The 16816-nt window shown below is 56.3% G+C and overlaps 1 protein-coding gene across 11 annotated transcripts; it reads right to left on the bottom strand.

Annotated features, from left to right (window-relative positions):
* Window positions 1-264: 264 nt before the first annotated feature.
* MST1R (macrophage stimulating 1 receptor) lies at window positions 265-13158 on the bottom strand. 11 transcript variants are annotated; one of them, XM_046678033.1, is made up of 20 exons: window positions 11606-13147; window positions 8266-8454; window positions 8063-8191; window positions 7716-7886; window positions 7244-7404; window positions 6717-6882; window positions 6468-6604; window positions 6147-6308; window positions 5958-6051; window positions 5606-5818; window positions 5358-5504; window positions 5125-5278; window positions 4854-4955; window positions 4572-4778; window positions 4151-4231; window positions 3818-3999; window positions 3614-3723; window positions 3184-3349; window positions 2617-2753; window positions 265-839 (listed from the first exon to the last, which is right to left on the bottom strand). In XM_046678033.1, exons 1-20 carry the CDS (start codon window positions 12839-12841, stop codon window positions 584-586), a joined length of 4200 nt encoding a protein of 1399 aa, XP_046533989.1. In that variant the 5' UTR covers window positions 12842-13147; the 3' UTR covers window positions 265-583. The 11 variants fall into 11 exon arrangements, 10 of the variants coding, with proteins under 10 accessions (XP_046533989.1, XP_046534004.1, XP_046533996.1 ...); XM_046678048.1 differs by having other exon boundaries at window positions 4572-4775; XM_046678040.1 differs by having other exon boundaries at window positions 5606-5815.
* Between the last annotated feature and the right edge of the window lie 3658 nt (window positions 13159-16816).

The raw sequence follows: 16816 nt of genomic DNA, 5'->3' as shown, positions 1-16816 counted from the left end.
TCTGGGCCTTCCCTACCCTTCCTATTCTCTGGAGCCTTCTTGTTGACCCAAGCCCTTTCCAGTCTCAGGGTCTTTGCATGTGCTACTCACTCTGCCAGAAACTCTCTTCCCCCAGCTGCTTCTGGCACAGCTCCCACCTGACAAGTTCTCAGCAAAAATGTCACCTCTTGCTGTGGCTTTCCTCACCTCTCTATCTAAAGCTGTCCTTCATTCCCTCAAAGCAGCCTTTTTGTTTCATAGCATTCACCACAATTTGCACTTGAATATTCATTTGTTCATTTACTGGTTCAAGGGCCAGTGTCTGTGTGGTCACCATTGAGTCCCCTGTGCATGGTGGCCAGGCACATAGCAGGTGCTCCATAAATACTCATTGCATCAAGGATCGCCCTCACTGGCTCCCTCTGTGGAGTGAGAGGCTAATGAGGCCTGCTCCCCTCCTATCATCCCTCAAGGTTAAGGGGCAGAGACAGGGCAGAGGCCAGCTTGAGCTTCCTCCTGACCCGGCATGGCCCAGAAGGAGCTTAGGGTTAACTCCTGGGTTGCTATGCTGATCCGGCCCCCCAGGGCCTGCCTAGGGCTGAGGTCATGTGGGTCTTGGTGGTTCTAGGAGGGGCCGGGACTGCCCCATGCTCCTCCGCATGGGTGGGGATGGTGACTGCTCCAGGGGCATGTTCACCTCATTCAAGGCACCAGGGCCCAGGTTCACATAGGCCGTGGGCAGCTGCACATAGTGGTCGCCATACAGTGCGGCCACCACGCGCTCCACTTCCCCTGTTAGCATCCTGAAGGTGGGTCGTGCTGCAGGGTCCTCTGCCCAGCAGCGCTCCATCACTGCATACCTGCAAGAGGAAGGAAACTTCAGGGGCAGGGTGTGTATCCCGACCCAGAGATTCTGGGCTGCCCACCGTTAACCCCCTGGCAGGCCACATAGGGGTGAGGACAGGTGACAGGGCCTTGTGCCTAGCATTGCCCAATCAGGGGCAGCTCTTCTCATCATTGTGATTGCCTTCCCACTCTGGCAGAGGTCAAATTACCTCAGGGATTAAGATCTTGGGTTCCTGTGCCCTGTGACCTGGGTGGTGTGATCTTGGGCAAGTTCCTTAACTTTTCTGTGCCTCTGGATCCTCCTCTGATCACAGAGCTATTGGGGCATAAGGTGAGAGGATGCCTGTAAAGTTCTTAGCTTAGGACCCAGCTCACAAGCTATCAGGGTTATCATCACATGTCTTTAGGAAGAAAGCCCAGATCCAGTGAAATGGGGATTAAAAGGCCTGAGACAAGGACAGGTGGGGCAGTACCAGTGGCACCATGGTTCCCAAGCAGAGTTTCTCTGGGTTTTCCTAGTGGGTCCTAGTACATTCCCCTTTATCTTGGGAATGTCATCCCTGCCTTAAATGATGCTCTAAGTGCCCTATACACAATAATCTCATATGATTCTCAGACTCTCTTAGGGTGGTACTATTATCACCTCAGCTTTACAGATGAGGAAAGTGAGGCCCAGAGAGGAGAAGGGACTTGTCCTGGAATAGTGGATGCTGTGTATGCTATCTGGATTACCTCCCTCATTCTTCCAGTAGCTGCTGATGGCTCATGGCTGATACCCTCTCTAGGAATTGCCCTAGGCAGAAAAAAACTGCCTCCTCCAAGCTCATACTCCCTCCTCGGGGACAGCTGTGACCAGCGACTGATTAAGGTCTGGTTCAAAGACCTGGCACCTTGATCTCAATTTCAGGAAACTCTGAAGGCCTATCCCAGATCAAGCAGTCCCTGTGGGATGGGCTGTGGCTTCTGCTGCATCTGCATCTCAGCCCAACTTCTCCCTCTGCCCAGTCTTGCTTCCCTTGCCCCCTACCTACCATAAATGCCCTGCACATAAATCTCCATCTCAGAGTCTGTTTCAGGGAGACTGACCTGGAGGCAGATTGGCAGTGAATTTGCCTTACTTCAAAGCAGATACATTGGTGAAGTGAATAATAAAGATCAAACTCAAGACAGGCAGGGCTGTGAGGAAGGGTTACTCATACCCGTCTGAGTCCAGCCTGAGACAGAATCACCAACTACCTTTACCTGTGACCTGGTTCTTCCTGTTCTAACCACAAAGACCTGGGCACAGCTGAGGCATGTGTACTGCTTATGAAGCTGAACCTTGAAACTAAACCCACCTGATAGACACTAATGACAACATGGCTGCCACCATGCCTTTGGGAACAGGGAATCTGAAACTACATCCAGTGAGAAAATATCTCATCTGAAAACATGGAGGGGGCTAGGTGGGAGCCAATGAAACCTTTCCCTGAGGTTAAGTGAGTGAAAAAGATGGAGAACAGCCCCCCTTGGCGAGGATTGGAGGAGAGGAGTGCTGGGAAATCAAATCACAGGCCTCAACCCAGACTCTTAGTTGGGAATGCTGTTACCATGGCAACCATGATATCCCCCAAGCACCCAGCCCTGAATGGGGGCAGAACCAGTCCACAGATAGGAAACTGAGGCCCAGAGAGAGTCCCTTTCTTGGTCAACAAGAAGATCACTCAGAGAGCCAGGCATGAACTCTGTCTCCTGCTCCCTCCTTGTCTCAGGGGCCCAGCTCCCTCCCCTTCACCCCCTCCACATACTCACAGAGAATTGGGACAATACTCAGGCTGAGGCAGGCGCCGACCCTGAGCCAGGAAGTGAGTGAGGTCAAAAGGGTCAATGTTGGGGTATGGTGGGGCACCTCGTGTCAGCAGCTCCCATAGCAGCACACCAAACGACCACTGTGAGAGAGGAAGAGAGGAGGTGACTCAACTCTACCCCAAATTTTGGGGCAGGTGGGCTCCCCAGGTCCTCTACCTCCTGGAGCCCTCTAGCTGGAAATAGGGGGCTCCACTTCCCAATCAGAGTCCATTCCTCAATACCTCACAAGCATCTTCCCTCCGTCTCTTCCCACCAGCTGAACCTGCCCAGAGTGGAGCTGGGCAGGGCCTGGATTGTCTGTGAGGAGCCAATAAATTCACAGCCTTCTCTTGCCCTGGCAGATATCAGATTCTACCTGACACCTGCCCAAGAGACAGGCAATGGCATGTGGGGGCAGCCCAGCTTGGGGATTCCCTGGGCCCAGATCATCATCTGAAGCCTAACAGGGAAGGCCAATTGTTCACCAAGGACACTTCGGCCATGTGGACTCTGTTGCTGGTAAAGCCTCACCACGTCAGACTTGGTAGTGAATTTGTAGGTCTGGAGGCTCTCCAGTGCCATCCATTTGACAGGTAGGCGAGCATGGCGGTGCTGCCGAACACTGTAGTACTCCTTGTCCAGGACATAGCGAGCCAGACCAAAGTCAGCCACCTTGACTGTGAATGATTCATCCAGCCTGCGAGGGGAAATCATACTCAGGGCTGGCCCCCACCAGGCCCTGAGCCCACCTGTTCTATGCCCTTACAAGGTTTCAGAGTCATAGCATCCAATCCAAGCCTGCTCTGGGCAGACAGGAAAACTGATACCCAGAGAGCAGAGGACATGCCCAAGGCTGCATAGCAAAGGCTGGAGCATGGGCCCTTCCATGAGGTGCCTTTAGGCAGCTGTGTACCCTGGTGCCCTGGCCCCTTGCTTCACCCCAACAGCTCTGGCCCCTCACATGCAGTTCCGAGCAGCTAGGTCCCTGTGCACAAATTTCTGCTCTGCCAGGTACTCCATGCCGTGGGCTACCTGCAGGCCGAAGCTGATGAGGTCCTTCACCGTGGGGTTCTAGGGGCACAGGAGGGTCAGTAAGCAAGGACAGAGTAGTTCCATCCCCAGCTGCTGCCCAAGCCCCCCAACCCAGGACCAGCTGAGCACTGACCCGCTGGGGCGAGCGGATGAACCGGAGCAGGTCTCCATGTCGCATAAAGGGCAGTAACACACAAGGCAGCCCTTCAGGTGGCAGCACAATACCGATGAGAGCCAGCACATTTGGATGGTGCAGACCACGCATGAGCAGTCCCTCACGTAGGAAGGCCTCCACCTCCTGTACCTCTGTGATGCCTACAGAGTGGCTTGAGTCAGGCCCAGGGCAGGGCATCCCCTTACAAGGGTCAGATGGGGAAATGGAAAAGAAAGGTCTCTTGCTCAGGGTCACTCAACAAGGTGGTAGCACAGCAGGGATGAGGACCCTCTCAGCTTCTGCTCCACTTACGACTCAGTGACTTGACGGCACAGTGGATTCGATTCTGGGCCTTGTCTGTGTATTCTCCATGGTAGACAACTCCAAAATGCCCTGGTGAGGGAGAGATGGTGAGAGGGGCCCCAGTGCCCAGGGTTCACACCACACCCTCTCATTGGCAACCAGACTTCAGAGCACCAACTGGCAATCTGACATTAAAAACAAGTAGCAGCCACATGATGGCATAGCGTGCAGCCCTCCTGTGCCCACTTAATGTGCATCAGAACCCACTGAAGACAGAATTCCTCTTTTACAGATGAGCAAATGGAGGCTCAGAGAGGTTGTATGGTATGCCCAAGGTCATCCAGAGCAGAGTCCTGCCCAATTGTCCCTTCAGGCCATGTCATCTCAGGACTCATCTCTGCCCCAGCCCCGCCTGGCCTGGCCATAATACCTTTGCCAATGACTTGGTTACTGTGGGTAACCACATGTTCATGGGGAATCAGCACATCCTTGACCTCGGCCAAGAGTGAAGAGTCCAGGTCCCCAAGCTGGATGGACTCTGTCTGCAGCAGTGGGATACAGGACCCATCCCTACTGTCTGAGAAGGACGCTCTGTGGACCCGAGTGGTGGAATCCAGACCATCAATGGCAGGGGCTGCTGTGAAGGAGAGGGAGTAAGGGACTTGTGGAGCAGAGGGTATGAGCCTAGCTTCTAGCTCCTCCACCATCTCACCAAGGCCATTTCTGCAGTCAGACCCTGAGTGAAGCATAGGTAGAGACACAGCTCCAGTGGTCCTGTTCAGGGATGCCGGGTTATCCAGGTTTGGAGAAAGGGCTGTGGAAAGACAGCCCCTGATGGCCAGCCTCTCCAAGCTCCTAGAGGCCAATCCCCACCCAGGAGGTGTAGGCAGACCCCAAAGGTCAGGACAGAGAGAGGATATATGGATTTGGAGATGCCATTGTTTAGGGGTTGGCGTGAGTCAGGATGGGAGTGGAGAACTCACCTAGCTGCTTCTTCCGCCGGTAGTTGAAGACTAATGCAGTGGCCACAAGTAGGAGCAGGGCCAGCAGGACACCAAGGAGTGTCCTCTGTGGGAACCTCTGTCGGGCTTGCTGCACTACCCTGCCCAGGATGTGACATTCACCATTCACGCAGACCTGGGGGCAGGTGGCAGCTTAGGCCCAGCCTGCAGGCCCCAGCCCATGTCTCCTGTGGAGGGCAAGCTGAGCTGCCTACCTGCAGTGGGGTGCCATCCTTGCCAAGTTGCAGGGAGGGGGGCAGGGGACAGATGACCACATCCCCCCGGAGCTCGTGCTGGCAGCTCTCACCACCCACGGTCACGTTCACATCCACACAATCAGCCACAGAGCCCAGCCCAATATACTGCAGAGACAGTCATGGGGACTGGCCAGTGCTCCCATCTACTTTGGGCAGGCTTCACCCATAACCCTCCACTCTCCCCACCCTCCATCCCCTACATTTACCTCAAACTTAATCGCATGCTCCTCAGGCTTCAGTGGGGCCAGTTTGGTGCTGGGTGGATGGGGTGGGGGCAGGAAGCGAAAGCCAGGAAGTGTGAAAGCAGGAGCTCCATCCCCCCAGGCACTCAGGTTCCCCGTCACCCACCCCTGGGGGCCTCGGACCACATATTCAGGCAGGCGACACCAATGCTGCTCCGGGAGCTGCCCTTCACACTGCTGGGGCCCATGAGAGTGGTTAGCCAGGCATCCCACCTATGGCTACCCCAGTCTTCTCAGCCCAGACCAGTCAGGGAACTTGTCTGGCCTTCCTCCGTCCTGGCCAGTGCCCACTGGGCAGCTGCCAGTGCCCACTCACCCTATTTTCCACTGCCCTAAGCCCATCCTGGAAAGATAGCACTAAATGCCACACTGAAGTCAGATGCTGGCCACGGATGGTGACACGGGAGCCACTGTGAAGGAGAGCAGGGTGGTAGGCTTGGGGTGCTCTCTGAGGCTGGCTCCCTCATTCCTAGGAAACCAGAGCAGGCAACGAAGTGACACTTACGTGTAGCCACAGTTGGGGCTGATGCCCAGAATGACGGGGTCTTCCTGATAGTGGAAGGTCCAGGAGCCAGGCACCTCAGCACCTCCCACCTGCAGCTGAATGGGAACGCTGGCCACAGCAGCCCCAGGGGGCGTGATACATAAAAGCTGCCCCTCAGTGACCCTGCAGAACAGGGAAATTGTACTCAGGGGCACCCTCATGTGAAAGGCAGGCCCACCTCCTCCAATGGTCTGCCGAACCCCTGCCCTGACAGGGATCCAAGCCCCACCTGGTGATGGCTCCCCTGGGTGGCTTTCCAGTTCCTAGCCTGCAGGCACTTACTGTTTCAGCAGGCACTCAGTCCCATTGACCAACACAGCCTGGCTGGTGCCTGCAGACAGGTCCTGGCCTTTAAGGGTGAGGCAGGTACCCCCTGCCTTTGGGCCAAATAGGGGTTGTACTGCTCTCAGCACTGGCTCCTAAGAGAGTATGGAGGTGGCTTACCTGCAGTAGGAGGCCCTCCACTCCAAGCCCTTCCCTGCCCGTACTGCCCAGCTGGCCAAGGGCACAGACAAGGCAAGATGGCCTCACCAGGAAAGAGAAGCCTTGCAGCATGGAGGTGCCGTCTACCCAGAAGTGCTTGCCCCTTGGCATGTTGGTCACGGTGAGGCTGATGTTGGCAGGCCCGGCTGCCTGTGTGCTCAAGGGCTTCAGCTCACACTCAAGCTCCTCTACAAAGTCCTTCCGGGGCACTGGGCTGGGGGACCGGGGAAGTTAAAGTCAGCTGGGCATCACACAGGCTTAGTTGCATGCCGGACACAAAACACAGGTCTCCTCTAAGCCTGAGGATGGCATCTCTCCACCCATGCCTTCCTCCAGGGTAGAAGGGCTCTGGCAGGGCAGAGACTAACTTTGCCCAATCTATGACTCAACAGACAGGTAGGGCATATGCAGGCTTAAGAAGGAACAGAGATATCTCCCCAGATACAAAGCAGCCAGAGCCACTGCAGCTTGCCCCATACCTCCCTCCCCCCGATAAGCAGAGGACAGGGTCTCACAGAGAAGGGGCTGCTTGGTTGCTTCCATCAGGGATAGGAAGGGCAGGGACCAGGTGGTACCTGAGGTTTGAGCTGTCCTTGGCCAGTACTCGGCAGGGACTTTCCCCCACGGTGACCCGATGAGTGCCCTCAGGCACTAGTCCAGCAGGGTACAGGTAGAAGTTGGAGCCACACAGGGTCAGCTTTGTGCTGCCCCTTAGGGGTCCACTGTGGGGGTAGAACTGAAAGGGGAGCAGATAGCCTGAGTCCCTTTGTGGGCCAGGACTCTCAGCCCTATCTGCTTCTCCCGACTTTTCTGCTGATCCCCTTGCCTGCCCCAGGTTCCAGTCATTCTAGGTCACTTGTTAGTCCTCACTCAAGCACCTTTCTGCCTCCAGGTCTTTGCTTGTGCCATTCCCTCTGCCAAGAATCTCCTCCTTGGAGATATTAAAGACATCCCAGGCCTGAGGAAGATCATGGTCAAGACCTGTTGACCCCCCATCCCAGGCCCAGCTTGTCCCATCTTACTTGTGCCCTGCCAGGCAAGCCATACCTCAGTAAGCTCAGGTGGGCAATAGTCCTGTTGCCAGGAGCCAGGACACTCCTTCTGCCGGCCACACATGCCCCCACACCATCCACAGCCCATGAAACGCTGTGCCCTCAGGCAACGCCAACAGGTGAGGAAGTGGCGGCAGCCAGGGCCTTGGATAGGTACCTGGAAGACCTTGGAGGGGCAGACAGGCGGCTCAGGGATGACTGGAGGGAGGGACTAGGCCCCATAGACTCCCTGATCCCATTGTAGTTCAGGGTGGTGAGACCTGTGTCAGTGCCTCCCTGATTTGGGTAGGGAGGCTGTGCTCCCACAACCCTGGCCCCAGGCCCTGTCCCTGCTCACCTTACCTGGTCCCCAGAGGCAAAGAGCAGATGATCCCCAAGGCGACTGACATCCCGTTGAATGGGCTGCCCATTACTGCCCAGTGAGAAGTTGGATACATACAGCAAGAAGTTGAAAGATCTGGCCAGCTCCACCTGGGACAGGTCAACTGTGAGCAAAATGGGGATGGGATCCTGGGAATAAGGGGCTATGGAGATGAGAGACCTACCTGCAAGATGCGCCCATCAGCTGTGCCCATGTGGGCAACTGTGACATTGTCGAGGCGTGTCACATGCAGCGCGGTGACCTGCACTGGTCCTAACAGCCCGTTGAACAGGTCCACACGTAGAAGGCTGCCGCTGACCAGCAGAGGGAAGTGGTAGCAGCTGGCATTGGGGCTGGGGGCCTCTAGGCCAGGCTGGGGAGCATCAGGGAAGGAGTCAGGGCTCATCCACATGCACTGACCCACTGGGGCCTCTGTCAGTGACCACAGCAGCCTAAACTCCCACCCCTTACCTGGCCTGGCTGGAGAGTCTCCGCAGCCCCCTCTCATCCATGAGGCTCTCAGAGGTAGCAAGGTCAGGGAAGAAGGCCCATGCTGGAAAGCCGGCGCCCCCTACACCTTGCCCTACCTTGCCACGTCCATTCTGATAATGAGTTAGAGTCTTACAGATCCAACCCCATTCTGTCCTCCCAACCACCCTGTAGTGTGGGGTGTTCTCCTCATCCCCATTTTACAGATAAGGAAACAGGCTCAGAGAGGTTTGCTCACTTGTCTAAGGACTTAGAATCCCCTCAGGAGAGGAGCCAGGTTGGAAGTCTGAGCTCTTAGTCAAAGTCCTCTCCCGCCCCCTGCTGGTTCTGCTCTGCATTTCAGCAAACTCTGTCCCCTCTGTGGGCTTGTTTCCACACCTGCATAAGGGGGCTGAACTCTGAGGTTAACCGGCCAGCAAGGGGTTGGTAACATGATCCTTCTCCCTGAATCTCCAAAGGTCTTCCTGAACCTCCAGCTGCACCCTCCTTCAGGGTACAAAAGGGATAAACCAAGGCCTAAAGCCCTGGGTGCTAGGCTAGGCCTTCAGGACTGGGAGACACTAACCTCTCCCTTGCTCTTAGCGGGAAAGTGTTTTGGGGCTGCACTCAGTGTCCCAAGGTAGGGCTGCGGAGGCCTCTGGGAAGCCAGGAAGCCAGTCTATGAATGCAAGGTATTGAAGCTGGGTGCAAAGTGCAGCCGGGCTCAGTAGCCCTAGTTGCTTGAGACCCTCCCTCACCAGCCCTGAGGGCACTCCTCAAGGCTGATAAGAGGCCCCTATCAGACCAAGAATGCTTAACCCATTCCTGAAACCTCAGCACTGAGTAGGAGCCCTGGTGGAAAGACCAGGTGCAGAGCTGGGATCCAAAACTCCATGCGTTCTGGGTCTGTAGCCGGGTGGGTGAGGACTGAGATTCTGTTCTCACTGGAGGTGGATAAAGGGCCTGGCTCTAGCCAGAAGCCAGCCAGGTGTTTTCAGCATGACTCAGGGACAGGTGGGGCTGTGGGGTGGAAAAGAGGCCCTACCCTAGTCAGGGCCACACCCCAGCCTTCTTGTCCCTGGGCTCCAGGGCCTTAGCTCTGGGTCCCTAGGCTTGTCTAGGGGCCCCTGGCTTCTGAAAACACTGGACTTAAGTGTCGAATGCCAGGGCCAGCCCCGTGGCCGAGTGGTTAAGTTCGCGTGCCCTGCTGCAGTGGCCCAGGGTTTCACCGCTTCGGATCCTGGGCGTGGACATGGCACTGCTCATCAAGCCATGCTGAGGCGGCATCCCTCATGCCACAACTAGAAGGATCCACAACTAAAAATATACAACTATGTACTGGGGGGCTTTGGGGAGAAAAAGGAAAAATTAAAAATAAATAAATAAATAAAAATTTAAAAATCTTTAAAAAAAAAAAGTATCCAATGCCCCATAGAGGGTGACTCCTCCAGACTCAAACCCTACGTGAACCCATGGAGGGCAGGTACCAGCTCTGAGTCCCTCAGGCTTCCTGAAGCCAGCCACAGTGAGCATACAGTGGGTATTGCCCCAGAGGCTGCATGCTCAGTCACTGGACAAACACTGTACAGACTGGTTCATACACCTCCCAGGGGCCTGGCCAGCCTGTGGGCAGGGCTTGAGATTAGTTCTCCTGGAGCCTGGCACTGCCCAGTTGTGCTGGGTGTCTTCTGACCCACTGACCACTAGCCAAGTTGGGGAGAGGTTCTGACTCCCCAGAGGGAAGGAGAGGAAGGCAGGCAGGGCTTCCCAGGCCCAGACAAGGGATCTCCATTCCTAGGGCCTCCTCAAACCAGATGGACTCTGCTGAGGGAGGGAGGCTGAAGATTCCTCACCCCTCATTGTATATAAGTTCTCACCCCATGTCTGGCGCATCAATAGGAACTGGAAAGGAGTCAGTGGAGAAGGTCACAGCAGGGCCAGGGCCACATGGCAGCCAGAGATTCTGAGAGCAGTGACTGTGGGTCAGCTCTCTGAATGACCACTTGTCCAATGCTGTTCACCCCATTTCCTTGGTTTAATTTCTTGTAATCTAGGGTGGGACTATTTCAATGGTTTCAAGAAATAGGTTTCGGTTTTGTCCTTAGGGAAGCTTTGTAAAGAATGTCCTATTTGTCTCTGTTCCACCTTGCTGCCACCATGGCTGGAGAGAACCTGGTTAGGGTCTGCTGGAAAAAGCCCCTAATTCAGCATGGGCTGGAAGACCTCCTGTCTAGGGTGAGAAGGGGCAGGGCCCCAGCTACGGAAGAAAGTCTGGGACTCCTACGTGGTGAGCCAATTCCAACCAGCCCTTCCTAGGCTGTTACTCATCCCTAGATGTTTATAGTTGTTTGCACAAGACTGGGATGACCTTCCTGGAATCTGCTAGAGCCAAGCTGCCTTCCTACCACATCCCAGGTCCTCCCTCAACACCCCATGGAGAACTGTCATGGATGAGTGGGTCAGTGAAGCCCTCCAAAGTTCCAAGGCTCAGGACGCTCCCTAGAATTGGGGTGGGGGAACATTCTCTGACAACTCCTGCCCCACCCTCTTTGAAAAGCAGAGCAAAACAAGCGCTCCCACAGGGAAAGTGAAACTGTTGGTGAGCAGCTGCCTGTGTGGGGGGCGGGGAGGGCGGGGCGTATGCTGTTTTGGAGGGCAGGGGCTATGCTGTTTTTCTGTGTGTGTCCTTGAGGGTATGTGTGGTGGGGAGGTAAGAAGGGACACCCAGCATTCTACCCAGACTGGCAGTGAGACAGCTATGATGCAGTCCAGTTCTCACATAATCAGGGAAACTACCTAAAAAATCAGAGGCCATGCTAGGTAAGAGGGTGAAAGAAGAAAATGGGACAGCAACAGGGGCTAGCCTGGTGGGGACATGAGCCTCCAGTGTGGCCTTTGGCCTATTCCCTCACACCACCCCCAGCACTAAGGAATCGAGTGGAAAAGAAAACTTCTGCCCACCTGCCCTCCTCCTCCTAGACCCTCTCAGTGGTGGAAGGAAAGCGGCCTAGATTCAGCCCTGTGCTTCCAGGTGAGGACCCCTTCTTTCTGCTCACCGGGTTGGGGCATAAACTGGGCAACTGGAAGAAGTCGAGGCCTCGCCGGAGGCCGGGATGGACCGAAGACTCACAACAGCGCTCTACACCTTGGTCGATGAGAGTGTCCATCAGGTCGATGGGGAAGGCACAGACGACAGAGTTGGGACTCACACCGGGGCTGCTGTCTCTGCTAGCCCCAAAAACCCCGAATAACACTTCCTGGCTCTCAGCGATGCTCAGCTCAGCAGCCAGTTGGCCGCCCACCGGAGCCGTGTGGGCTGCGCGCAGCACTGGGTAGGGCTGCCCACCCTCAGGGGCCCCACGTCGCCGACGTTTAGGCTCATAATGGCAGTCAAGGATGAGCTCGCGGTAATCACCCAGGTCCGTCTCGGCAGCGCTAAGCCGCGCCAGGCGCGTGTGTAAGGCACCAGGAGCGGCTGCTACGTTCGCTGGTTGCACGGTCAGGAAATAGACGAAGGTTCCCGAGTGGAAACTGTATACGTATTCAATATGGTAGGAAGTGAGGTGCGACGGCAGCACTGACAGCGCTGGAAAGCCTGGTGCGAATCCTGAGGCGTCGGCCTTGAGGCGCCGGATGGACACCGAGCGCGGGCTGAAGCTGGCGGCCACTGTCGTGTTCAATGAGGATGCCACATAGAAGTAGGAGGCATGGCCCTGCTCAACCACGGTCACAAGGGTGCCCAGAGGGCTAGCCACACAGTCGGGGCAGTCCTCGGGTCGGTTTTGGTGTGCAGAGAAGAGGCAGGCTGGCGGCGCCAGGTGCACTACTGTCCCGTGCAGCTCTAGCTCATGCAGGAAGCAGCGGCCATGCAGGCTGGAGCCACAGCTGACCAGTGCGGGCAGCGCCGGCTCCAGCACCAGCACCTGCGCATCTGTGTCTCCCGGCGGGCCGTGGAGGCCTGGACCACAGGCCGCACACGTCTGGCAGCCAGGGGCCCCAGCAGGGCCCGTGACCAGGCTCTCGACTGGCTGCAGACCAGGCCCAAGCACGTGCAGGCGATTGCGTGTGGCCACAAACACGGCACTCCCTTCCCCAGCGCCATCGTAGGTCGTCAGAGCCTGTATCGGGCCGCCGGCCAAGAAGCTGGGGACCACGTACTTCACATCAAAGTCGCGGGAGGCGGCGTAGGGGGTGCGCGGGCACTGCCAGGACCCACCCGTCGCCGGCAAGGTCGGCAGCAGAAGCGGCAGCAGCAACAGGGTGGGCTGAGACGGCGGCGGGAGGAGCGTCATTGAGGCCCAACTGGGGCCCCAGGGGGATTCCTAAAGGCCGGGGCCTGGCTGGGAGCGGACTTGAGGTCTGGACAGGGACCCGAGTCCAGCGGTGGTACTGAGAGCTCTCGGGCAGCCAACCCCGGCCCGGGGCTCCTGCGATGCCCACAGTCTTCTCCTGCCCTCGAGTTTGAGCACCTGGCGCGGGCTGACACACACACGGGCAGGGAACGGAGAGGGCGCCTCACCTGCCGTCCCAGTTGCCTCCCGGAGCTGGCGCTTGGAGCAGTCTGCCTCGGACCGAAGGCGCCGCGCGGGGGGGGCGGGGCCAGGCCGCTGGGCGGTTCTGTGGGCGGGGCCTGTTGAAGGCCTGGCCTAGCCCAGCCTCTCGGCCCACCTTGGAAGCCTGGGTCCTACACCTTCTCTTTTCTCAGTGGCCTGTGGGTGGGTGTGGATGGAGTGGCCTGGAGAGAGATAAGTAGGCCTGAGCCGTCCCATCCCGCCCCCCACGACTGGCTGGGCCAAGGTGGGGGTGGAGGAGACTGCCTTAGTGTCAGTGAGGGTTGGAAAACCACCTGCCTCATTTCTTCCCTTGGAGCCAGTTTACAGCAACACCCTCAGATGCTGGTTCCCAGGCAAGGCCTGGGGGACCCACTGTGTGGGGAACAGAGACCAGGAATGTATGGAGGACCAGAGGGAAGAAGTGGAGGGACCCCAGGAGTGACGAACCCCTCTGTGGGGAGGAACCATCTTTCTGTAGGTCTGCCCTGGGCTGTCAGTGACTGGATCATGTCAAAAGCTGCTTTGCACTGGCCCACCCAGGGTGATAGGGTTATAAAAGGGGCCAGCCCTGCTGGCTGGAAATCAGAGTCAGAGGAGAGGCACCTTATGTGGAGGCCGAGCCCTAGCTCTGGTCCCTCCACTGCTGCCTCAGTATATGGAAGCTGTAGGATGGGGATAACAAAATATACAATGCTAGCCTTCCTTTCTGGTTCTGCTCCAGTGGCCCCTCATGTGGGGGAAGCATGAGCTTTAGTTCTCAGGGCACCTCTAATTTCCTCTGTTAGCCTAGCTGGGCCTCAGCCTCTCAGTCTCTGAAATGAGGATGTTATTCTGACTAGGTGGTTGCCCAGAGCTCTCTCCAGGCTATGATGTATATGGGGTGAGGGCAGAGGAGGCAACTAGGTCTGCTCTTGCCATCTCTCACCTGGACCTCGGTGGCTGCCCCTTGGTAACTGGTCCCCTTCAACACTGGAGGGAGGCATTGGGGGACATCCTCAGCCTGACAGCCTTTTCAGCCAGGTGGGCCTGGGGGTGCTTCATAGAGTGACACTTGGGCTGAGGTCCAAGGGACCTGTGTGCTGTGGGTTCCAGGGCTTTGAAGGGTAAAGAGTGTGGGGGAGAGAGAAGGCTTCAGGCCAACAGGATTCAGCCTGGTCCGGGGAGCTGTATCTCCTCTACTCCCCAACCCAGCCCATACTCTTGTTCCTCCCAGGAGCACTCTTTTGCCTTCTTCCTCTTGCAACTTAGATGGCACCTCTTCCAGGAAGCCTTCATGATCCAGGTAGTACAGGTCCATTTCCTGGGTCCCACAAACACTGTGGTATACCCACCCCAGCACAGTTCTTCTGAACACTTGCCTCCCCCACCCCGCCACATTCCTAATGCTGGACTCCCCTCCCCCTCCAGGCTGGAGCTTGATGAGCACCTGGTGACTGAGCGAGGAAACAGGGGTAGCCACACCCAGTGCTGGGAGCATACCTTGACTGAGGCACTGTAAAAGGCACTCCCTTGCTAGCCAGAATTGGCCCGGAAATGAATAAACACCCATTGAAAATTGTGGCACGGTTCCCATGTTCCAGTCAACATGTCTAAAGACAGTCATGTGGGGCAAAACTGAAATGAAACATTCTCTGCCTGGTGCCAAGACATGGGTTCTTGTGACCCTTCATCCCACCTCTGGACATTTGGAGAGATTTCTGGGGGTTGGGAGGAGACTCCAGGGGCCCTCCATGATCACCCTAGCCACCCGTTTTGGGAGTAGGGGTGCAGCAGTCAATAGTTGGTTCTTTGCTGCCGCCATGTAGCCAAGCTGTTGGCTACCCCCAGGCCGACGTCTCCTCGCAGGCAGCGTTGGTCCTTGACAGCGGACATCCACAGAAGCACTCCTTCCTCCTTCTCCATCCGCTTGCTCCACAGGAAGGGACAGGTAAGCCATGCTGGGGAAGTCAGCTAATGGGGCCTTGCAGTGCTGTGTACAAGCACTCCCCCAAGGTGAACTCACAAGGCCTGGCCCTTTTTCAGGTTAGGACCTGCCCAACTACCCTGGCATCTGTCACTTTGAAGGAGTGCTAGCCACTTTGCCCCCATTCCCCTCTAAACACTACTCCAGAGAACTAGTGCCAGCCTCTTTTTCCAACCCAAAGAGATTGTCTTAGTGGCAGCACAGGGACCTCTCTAACCACATCACTTTGCAGCCTTAAAACATTCAGTGGCTCTCCATTGCCAGACTTTTACCTGAAGTTCGAGAACCTAGGCCTTGAAGATTCCTCTAGCTTCGTTGTAAACCAGTCATCCAAGTTCTTTACCAGGTCCTTTCGTTTGTACATGCAGATGCCTTCACTAGGAGAGCCTTCCCTATTTGTTATCGCTTACTTGATCCCCAAACAGATAAACCACACACTCCTAGATGCCTACTGTCCTAGGTACACACACTCATCTAATCGTTACTACCCCTTCTCACCCCTGCCCAAAATAGGTGAACTGCAGAGAAGCCAAGGGCCCTACAGGGATCAGGGCAGTCAACAGGGGCGCCTAGGGGCTGACTGCTGACCAGAAATAACATCAGTAGCAGTCAGGGACAGATGGCTGGCAACATCCCCAGAAGCAGTGGTTTGGTGCCCTAGCCAGGAGCAGAAGCAGGAAACAAGCAGAAGAGAGACCCAGGGCATGTGTGCAGGGTGAGCAGCACCCACCAAACCTGTGGTGGGCCCCCAGGGGCTTTGGGTCTGGGCAAGTGGCCTGCTGCTATACCCATTCTAATGTGATCTGAAGTGGGGCCAAGGGCAGGGGCTATGCTTCCATTTCCTGGGACAGTAAGTAGAATAATTCTAGTACATCCTTGGCCCATGACACCCACATAGACACATTCTCCAACATGGGTTGGTTTTAGTGGCAGATTACCTTGGCCCAGCTCTCAGAGACTGCATGAGGGTGAATTACTCTACAGCCTGAAGATCATATTCAGTGGACATTCTCTCCCACAAACACTTCCTAAATCTTTTGCTCCCCCAGCCAATGAGATGGTTAAGTTGTGGCAGAACTGAGAGAGCCCTCCAGCAGCAAAGTAGAGGTTTTCTGCACTGTGCCTTAGGCTCTGCCCAAAGAGAGTCTCATGATAGAGTGAATGGAGCTGGGCCTTCACTGCCAAGCCTCCTGCAATGTCCATGGTGACCCACTTAGACTGGGCCATGCCAGGGAACAGGGTGACTGAAGAGGACCCAGTGTACCTCATGGCATCAGCCTTTCTTAGGGCAGGATCTACTCCTGCCATAGAGGTCAGCTGGGTCTTCTCTCAGGCCCTCCAGCTCACTCCTGGGGGCCTTTCCAAGGAATGTGCTGGCTGGAGGTGGGGGAGCTGAGGTGGACAGCTCTTCATAAGAAGGCCCAAGCTGGAACAATTTCCTCAAAGGACTACAGCTATAATGAGGGTGGACTCTGAATTTGTTGCTGAATACTGGACCACCTCACCAGGGCTCAGACTCTCTCCACTTGCCTGTCCCTATCTTATTCAGCTCAGCCACTACAGCAGCCCATTAAGCAGAGCCACAGCCAGGGCTCCCAGGGTGGTTGGGAGGTCCCCTCTCACTCCTAGGTGGGCTGGAGACCCCATCTAGGAGTGAGAGGGGAGGCATCAGGGGCTCAGAAAGAGTATGGGAGTGGGCCTGGGGGGGAGGGCATGGCCAGTGAGGTGGTAGAGAACACTTTACATGTGGC

Source organism: Equus quagga, chromosome 1, assembly GCF_021613505.1.
Source record: "Equus quagga isolate Etosha38 chromosome 1, UCLA_HA_Equagga_1.0, whole genome shotgun sequence".
Classification (NCBI taxonomy): domain Eukaryota; kingdom Metazoa; phylum Chordata; class Mammalia; order Perissodactyla; family Equidae; genus Equus; species Equus quagga.
The sequence above is the reverse complement of the archived record's forward strand: the minus strand, read 5'-3'. Positions and strand labels throughout refer to the sequence as shown.

Coding starts and splice junctions, on each gene's coding strand:
- MST1R (XM_046678023.1), bottom strand. CDS start 12,841: ATGACGCTCCTCCCGCCGCCGTCTCAGCCCACCCTGTTGCTGCTGCCG. Junction 7,887..8,062: donor TCTTTGCCTCTGGGGACCAG/GTAAGGTGAGCA, acceptor TGCCCCTCCAAG/GTCTTCCAGGTACCTATCCA. Junction 6,605..6,716: donor TGCAAGGCTTCTCTTTCCTG/GTGAGGCCATCT, acceptor ATACTCTCTTAG/GAGCCAGTGCTGAGAGCAGT.